This window comes from Papaver somniferum, chromosome 5, assembly GCF_003573695.1.
Source record: "Papaver somniferum cultivar HN1 chromosome 5, ASM357369v1, whole genome shotgun sequence".
NCBI lineage: Eukaryota > Viridiplantae > Streptophyta > Magnoliopsida > Ranunculales > Papaveraceae > Papaver > Papaver somniferum.
Window position 1 is genome coordinate 182,727,478 of NC_039362.1, and position 8,272 is coordinate 182,735,749.

An 8,272-nucleotide genomic window follows, 5' to 3' on the forward strand; every position below is an offset into this window, starting at 1 on the left:
GCTACGAGGAGGCATATGTTTAGCCGTTTTGAGAGAAAAATTCTCTCCAAGCGGATAAAGATTAGCCGCTTAGTATATAAATTGAAACCTCCATAGTCAAAAACCTCTCTTTCACTCAGTCTCTCACTAAGTTTGGTAGGGATTGAGTATTAAAAACACTCATTCCATAGCCCTTTCTCTGGAATACTCAAATGATTCTAACAGAGAGCTTCACATTTAATTTTGTTGTAAGGACTATTCAGGCATCATATGCTTTGGAAAAATAAACCAGTGCAACCCCCACCTACAATTAGGGATGTCAATGGATCCAGGTCCTCTCGAATACCACTGAACCGGACCCGAATCCTACTTATAAAAATCGAATCTGGTTCCTAAATCTATGGACCCGAAACCACACCCGTTAAAAACCCTGGGTATCTGTTGGGTATTAAAAAATTATCCGTGTTTTTCTTAAAATCTTGATACCTCCTTCTTTTTTGTTTAAATCTAAATTATTCATCTACAGGTTTACTATTATTTCTTTATTAATGTCCAAAATAAGGATTAAATGTAAAAAATAAATAAAAAATGAAACAAAATTACCAAAACACTTAGTATTTTGCTGAAGTGATGAATTAAAGAATGAATAACCTGATACCCTGTTGAAATTATCCGTTTGGGCCCGTTAAGATTTTCGGTCTAATTGAATAATACCCGTCGGATTCTTAGTTGCTAATGGGCCCAATTTTAAGACCGGAACCAGATCCGAATATACAAGGCTGGGTTTCGGTTCCAGATAATGAGTATTAATTTACAGCCAGCAACTTTCACAAGCTACCCCACCTAGTCGTCTTTTTCATATTCTTAGTGTTGATAGATTAAAGGCCCCGGGACGGGAGAAAGGCACATATCTTGCACTGGCCAACACATGTCTCTGCGGCGTTTCCAATCTATAAAAGTTTTCATTATAAAAAAAGAAGAAGCACATCTATGCATGGCTGTTAACGGGGACCGTAATTAGTAGGGATACCATTTGAGTGATCCGATGGCCAAGATCGGATATAATTTTTTTGTCTCATATGAAACGGTATCCCCTGATAATTCCGGTCCCCCATGCATTTATGGATTTGCTTGGTACTTCTTGCAGTCAAATGGTTGAGTATAGAGGTGTAAATTATTTGCCAAGTTGGATAGCATACATTCCCAAGCCTGGAGACAACTCTCGTCTTACATATTCCCATCCAGCTTTCTTTTTTAATTTATTTACACATAAAGAGCCACCCCTCTTGATTTATTCCAAGAAAACACAGAGATCAAGACGAAAACCAGGAATCACTTGTCCGGGCGGTACTGGTGCATTCTTACTTTGTCATTAAGTAAAGAAGATAGTAAAAATGTTAAGAAGAGAGTTAAAAAAATGAACTCCTAAACCCAACCTTTGATCTCATCTAACATAGTCCGAGTTTGCAACTACAAGGCTTGAATTTGTGGCATCTCCCATTGTTACATAAGATGTTCTAGTTTGGCAGTGTAATCAAGGAAAGAGTAGTTCAGATTCATATACTCAAGGCATTTAGGTTTGCCACTTGAAGATGCATACAATCCTTAACAATGAGAATCAATATATAAAAGAGAGTTTCAAAGAGAAACAAAAATAACAATCATATTTTTGTCTGTAAAGTTTTATGTCCAGAGATGGCAGATACAGTAAGCTTTATTTCATGTAAATATCACTTTTTTCTTTCTTCTTCTTTGCTTTCTTTCAAATGTTTGTCTCAAGACCAAAAACAAATCATCTCCAATGGGCAAAACACTTCAGTGGGTATAAAAATCAAAACTGAAGATAAATCCATTATATAAAAGAACAAACAAACAAACTCGAACGATTTAATCGACCAACCTCTCCTTTTGATTGGCAATTAATCGAGCAATCTCAAACACATGTGCGGCTGTACTGTGCAGGAAATGGAAGTCATCTTGAACAACAAGAATAACCTTGAGTTTGTTTGGATTTTTCTTCAATGAGACTCACGCTTTTGGTAGATAATTCAGCTTTGTAAGCATCAGAATTCAAGACTTTCCGACTTACATTGTTGTAAATTTCTTTGATAACCATTTCAAATGCAGTTCGGACATTGGTTGAATCTAAGGCAGATGTCTCCATAAAGAACAACCCTTCTGCCTCTGCTAAGCTCTTCCCTTCTTCCACACTGACATCTCTGATATTCCCTAAATCACTCTTGTTTCCAACCAGCATCCTCGCTATAGTTGTATCAGAATGTACTGCACAATATATACCATAACCGTCAAACTTAATAATTCCTAAAAATGGAAGAATGCTCAGAGAAATACTTGCTTGAGAATCATATGAACAAAGGATATACTGAAGTAACCAAATCATCAAGATCACAACAGGAAAACTACTGAAATTTGGTCACATCTAAAATCTCCTCATGGCAATGTGATGAGAAGCAAGTACGTATTTAGTCGAGCTACCCAAAGCAGCGCTATGGGCGAATATGTGCGCAGCAATTGGGTACCACACTATATTTATCAAGCAAAGGGAAAAATTAGATAATCCATGCGCGCAACAGAGATCGGAAGAAAATGCAACTAAATTTTCAAAATTCTGAAGGATGCCAAAGGGTAAATACACAGGCGCCCATAACCAATCATCAACTCAATGCGGCAGCTAGTGATTTCTAGAGCATAGTAAGTTTGGATACTCTTCAAAAATCAAACCAAAACCCCTTAAGTTTCTCTGGATATCATACAAATTTCTTATGTTTTCATATCTATTGAAAGTTGGTAACATTTTAAAATCTCCTCATGACCAATGTGTGAGATGAAGCAAGTATGGCATTTAGTCGAGCTACCCAAAGCAGCGCCATGGGATAATATGTGCACCAGAATTAGATACCACATTGCAGAACAATTAGATTAACCTGTACCCTCATTTACAGAGACAGAAAGAGAATGCAACTACATTTTCAAAATTCTAATGTTGCACGCCAAACACAGGCAAGAAAACCGCATAAGCAATCATCAAATCGAAGCCGCATTTACTAAAAAAAAGCCGATTGTAGAGTAAAGTTTCACAGAAAGCCAAATCAAACTTTTTAGCAACAAAAAGTATGGCCCTGCTAAAGTTTGGATACTCTTCAAATTTCAAAAATCAAATCCAACCCCCTAAAGTTTCCCTGGATATCATACAAATTTCTTATGTTTTTTTGATGATCTAATCCAATACTTAAGAATTGCTATCTCAAACAGAATCAATATGAATAAAGAGTCTTATCAAATCACCATCATCATCAATAAAAAAACAGATCTTTATAAAAAGCTAAAATCCCCACTAACTAAAATAATCAACAGCTAGAACCCAAACCAAATGAAATAAGCTCAGATCTATAAACCCAATAACCCTCAATCAAATCTCAATCAAAAACACAACACAAATAGTCTCAAACATCAAATCAAACAAATGGGTTTTCTAAAAGATTGAATCTTTATCGAGGTTTGAAACTACAAATTACAAAATCAAAGAAGTATTAACAGTACTTACTGTTGAGTTCATCAAGCCAACGACCAACACTATCAAAAGTAGTCCTTCTTGTAATATCATAAACAATAAGAGCGCCAACAGCACCTCTATAATAAGCAGAAGTAACAGCTCTAAATCTTTCTTGACCAGCAGTATCCCAAATCTGAGCTTTAACTTCTTTCCCATCAATCTCCATACTCTGTGTCTGAAACTCAACACCTATGGTTGCTTTTGTATGTATATTGAATTCATTTCTTGAATATCTTGATAACAAATTTGATTTACCTACTGCTGAATCTCCTATGATTACTACTTTAAATAAATACCCTTCACAATCACCATCATCCATTACAGAAGATGAAGAACTAGCTTTTCCTCTGAAACTGAAGAAGAAATCGAGGGGACAGAGAAAGGAGAGAACTTTTTGAAGAAAGGAGAAAATATTAAATATGGCCAGCTAGAGACAGAGTGCGAAAGTAGTGGGGTTCAAATTATAAGTGTTTTTTCGGTGGTTCGGTAACAGCGACTCACTGGCGATTAGATCGTTTTAGTTGATGTTGTTGGTAAAAGAGTAGAGCTTTTGTCTAAACGGTGGATCCAAATGGTCTTAGGCCTACTCAGATGGCATATGGCAGAAAATAGTGAATAAAATATATATTGTGTTCGATATTTTCCTACTTTTATCTCCCACTATTTTACATAAAATTGGTGTGGTTATTCAAAGAGGTGTTGGTTTTCGACATGTAGCGAGATTTCCAACCAATTTTTTGACGAAACCTGATTTGGATTGATGTTTTCTTTTTGTAATCTATGTTGAAAATAGATGTTGTTCTTTTACATATTGGATGTTGTTTTAGTGAGCAAGAATCAAACTGTGACGAATTTGAAGCTAATATTTTGAGGATAAGTTCTTCTTACAAAGTTCTACGTGTTTACCAAAAATGAGCATATTTTTTCGAAATATAAAACCTCACAATCCACCGGCCTTAATTTCGACAGCCATAAATCTGTCGATTTTCAACAGCTCATGTTCAAAGTAATAGATGGCAATGTCATACTTTTCAGAATACGCTCATTATCAGTAGAACCATAGAGCTTTTTAATAGTAGCATTAGCTTCAAATCCATTATGATTTAGTTTTTATTCACAAAAATGACGTCCAACATGTGAAATAGTGTGATAATATTGCTCCTCTATAATATATTCAGTGGGACCCTTCAAATATCAAAATAGGAGATAATTAGAATATTGCTCAACAAGAGCAATAGAAACTCCCTCTCACCTACCTAAGTGGTATTTTTAGCACTTAGGCAGGTGATTTTGTCACTTTGCCATACCCATAATGGATGCAAAAGTGGAAAATCCTATGTAACGGGCCTTATATGAGTTTTCTTTTCTTTATTTTTTTAATAAGAATAATTGAATGTTTTATCGTGATGGTATTCAAAACCCAAGGATAAGGCTACAGATTGTGCCAAGGAAAGAATCCTTCTGCTACTTGGGATCTATGATCCAAAATGATGGTGATATCAGAGAGGATATTCGACATAGGATCCAGGCAGTGTGGGGAAAATGGAAAAATGGTGACGGGAGTCCTTTGTGAATGTAAGGTCCTGACTAAACTGGAAGGAAAGTTCTACAAGACAACGATCCGACCTGTGATGTTGTATGGAGCGGAATGTTGGGAAACTAAAACCTGCACATCAAAATACGGCATGCAACGGAGATGCAGATGCTGAGGTGGGCCTGCGGACACACTTGTCATGACCGAATCAGGAATGGATACATACACAATAAATTTGGGGTAGCCCCAATCGAGGATATGTTCACCCAATATCGGCTAAGTTGGTTTGGACATCTCCAGTGAAGACCACCGGATGCTCCAGTTTACATAGGTCACATCAAGCGCCCGGGAGGAAGGAAGAAGCATAAATCCGACCAAAACTAGCATATGAGGAACTACAAAGGGGATCCGATCCGGTATAGAAAGAGATGACATTCGACAAAAGTGCGTGGAAAGCAACGATTCTAATGAATGAGGTATGTACATGAGGTATGTGAACTGGCCCTCTTATTTTCCACGGTCTCTTTGGTATGACTACATAGAATGGTGGAGCTGGTCAAACGAGACCCCAACCGACGGGAACTAGAGAAAGAGATAGCGTTCAACAAAGGTGCATAGAGAGCAACCCATGCAAATGAGGTATATGCACGAGGTATGTGAACCGATCCTCTTATTTTCGGAGGTATTTTTAGTAGTACTATGTAACTCGTCAATGGGTAAATCGTCATGGAAGAATTGTGTAGGGTGGGGGTGGAGGGTGGGGTGCTGCCGGGACATGGTGTAAGCAGATGTACTACTTTAATGGCCTCGAAGGCGTAATACTATTGAATTGGTGAATACTTATCCCTAGCATGGAATGTGCTAAGGATTTACTCTTGTCTTTGTGAAAGTTGCTTTTAGGAAGGCGAGCCAGCGTAAAAAATTCTAGCCATACTTTTATAAGATAAATATTTACGAGATAGTATCTAGCCCTACCTGGTACTTGTTTCTGGACAAAAGGGTTTTCGATTTTCGATTTTCAGATTAAATTCAAAACCCATCTTCATGAGATACTTGTGTCGAAGCTGGCAAGCTGGCGTAAAACCTTCCATATCTTTATGAGATCAACATTTAAAAAGATTGTTTGGGATGATATCCTATTTCGATAGGACTTCCCGAAAAGCGCGAGGCATGCCAACCTCTTGGTCTATCTTGGCGTTCATCTCTAGCCTATTCCAACTTGCTTGGAACAAAAGGTTCTGTTTTTGGTTTCATAATAAATTAAAAACCTAGTATAATATCTACCCAAATGAAACTATTTATCTCATACTTTGCATATTTTGTAATTGAGTTTGTAACGTGGTTTTCATCTTTATGAATATATGAACAAGACTAGAATTCAAGATCTCTTAAAATAACAAAAGTATCGTAAATTAAATTCAACGTTTTTTATCTGACAACAAAGTGTTTGCCATTCAAAGCATTTATTACGTTCACACAATTTCCTTCTTGGCCCAAACTATTGCTTCCAACAGAGCCGTAACTTCAACTTTTCTGGATCTAAGGCTTTGGTAGATTCTCTCGCATTATTGCGCATTATTCTGGCATATTAGTCTGATTCCAAGGATTTCATTATTCATAATATGAGATGCATCAAAATTTATCATATCTATTAAGTTCTCATATCACTTCCATCTTGGTATCACAATAGTTTCAGCACTAATAATATTAGAAACTACATCATTTGATGTTATCCAATCACTTAGTTCACACTGAATCTGTTAAATAATTGCTAATTCATTAACCTGCATATTATCTAAAAGCTCAGAACATCTAGATTTCCAAATATGCCAAATTGTATAACCAATTAGCTCAATTGTATGTCTGTCTACATGTATATCGGAGTTATGTACACTGAAAACATTACATAACCAATTACAAAGATTTTGATTAACACTTTTGGCATGAATTTGAGTACTTACTCCAGTCCATATTCTCCTAGCTACAACACAATACACAAATAAATGATAAAGATGACTCAATTTCGTTGCAACATAGAGTACAATTTGTATCATTGTGTCTAGCATACCTAACTAATTTTTCTTTAGCATGAACACAAATACGCAGGAATTTCCACACAAAAAATTGTGTCTTAGAAGGTAGTTTAAATCTCTAGAATCCCTTGTAATTAATTTTAAGGTTATTCTTAGTTGGACTAGTTTTTAGTTGTTTTGTTTTTTGATGCAAACCGAAGGAGTTATATTATAACTTAGAATTTGACATTGCCTTAGGTTGACAGGCTTTCTGATCATCCCTAATTATACTTAAAAATTTATCCGGGATGTCATGATCATAAGCAAATGATAGTCTGTCAGACCTAGAGGAGTTAGCTATTACATGAGCAGCAGTATTTGCTGATCTTTTAACATGTTTAACCATAACATATGTCTTATTTCATCTACAAGGCCTTGATGCATCCAGTGGACGCAAGGTTTGGCAGTGTTGATAGAGTTTATAACATTCTGACAGTCGCTTTCAAAAATAACATTGCTAAGACCGCAGTTTCTGACCCAAATGATAGCTTCTTTCATGGCCAGACACTCTGCTTGTTCTGCGTCTATTCCTCCATTGAAATATTTGCCTCCGATTCCGCTGCAGTTCCCTGTGGAGTCACGGATAATCAAACCAATTCCAAAGGTGTGAGTAATATTATCAAAAGAGGCATCAAGATTAATTTTAAACTGATTAGGCTCAAGAGCAATCCAATTTTGATTTGTTTTTTGCTTCTGTAACTGAGTGAGTGCAATGCATTGTTTCACCATATTCCTGATGGAGTGAACTGTAAAATGTATATTTTGATTTTTATTTTCAAAGACTTTCGAACATCTGTTTTTCCACAGTGTCCAAGCTTTAATCATTAGGTTGAAAACCCATATTTTCCTTTCCTCAATGTAACTGTAGAGTTTGAATCTGTCTGAAACCAACTAGTCATCCAGTCTTGAACTTGAATTTGTTGTGCTTGCAAAGTTTCCACATTTATATTCATTGATAACCAGACCAACCTAGAATGATCACAATCTATAATGAGATGTTGCAAAGTTTCAGGGGATTGTAGGCATCTTGGGCATGTCACTTCAATATTTCACTTATAAGAGTGTAATTTAGTTTTTGTTGGAACAATTCTCCTAATACACTTCCAAATAAAT

The 8,272-nt window shown here is 36.2% G+C and overlaps 1 protein-coding gene across 1 annotated transcript; it reads right to left on the reverse strand.

Moving 5' to 3' along the window:
• Positions 1-1,580: 1,580 nt before the first annotated feature.
• LOC113283872 (ras-related protein RABA5e-like) lies at positions 1,581-3,971 on the reverse strand. Its single transcript, XM_026533248.1, has 2 exons — positions 3,545-3,971; positions 1,581-2,262 (listed from the first exon to the last, which is right to left on the reverse strand). Exons 1-2 carry the CDS (start codon positions 3,870-3,872, stop codon positions 1,952-1,954), a joined length of 639 nt encoding a protein of 212 aa, XP_026389033.1. The 5' UTR covers positions 3,873-3,971; the 3' UTR covers positions 1,581-1,951.
• Between the last annotated feature and the right edge of the window lie 4,301 nt (positions 3,972-8,272).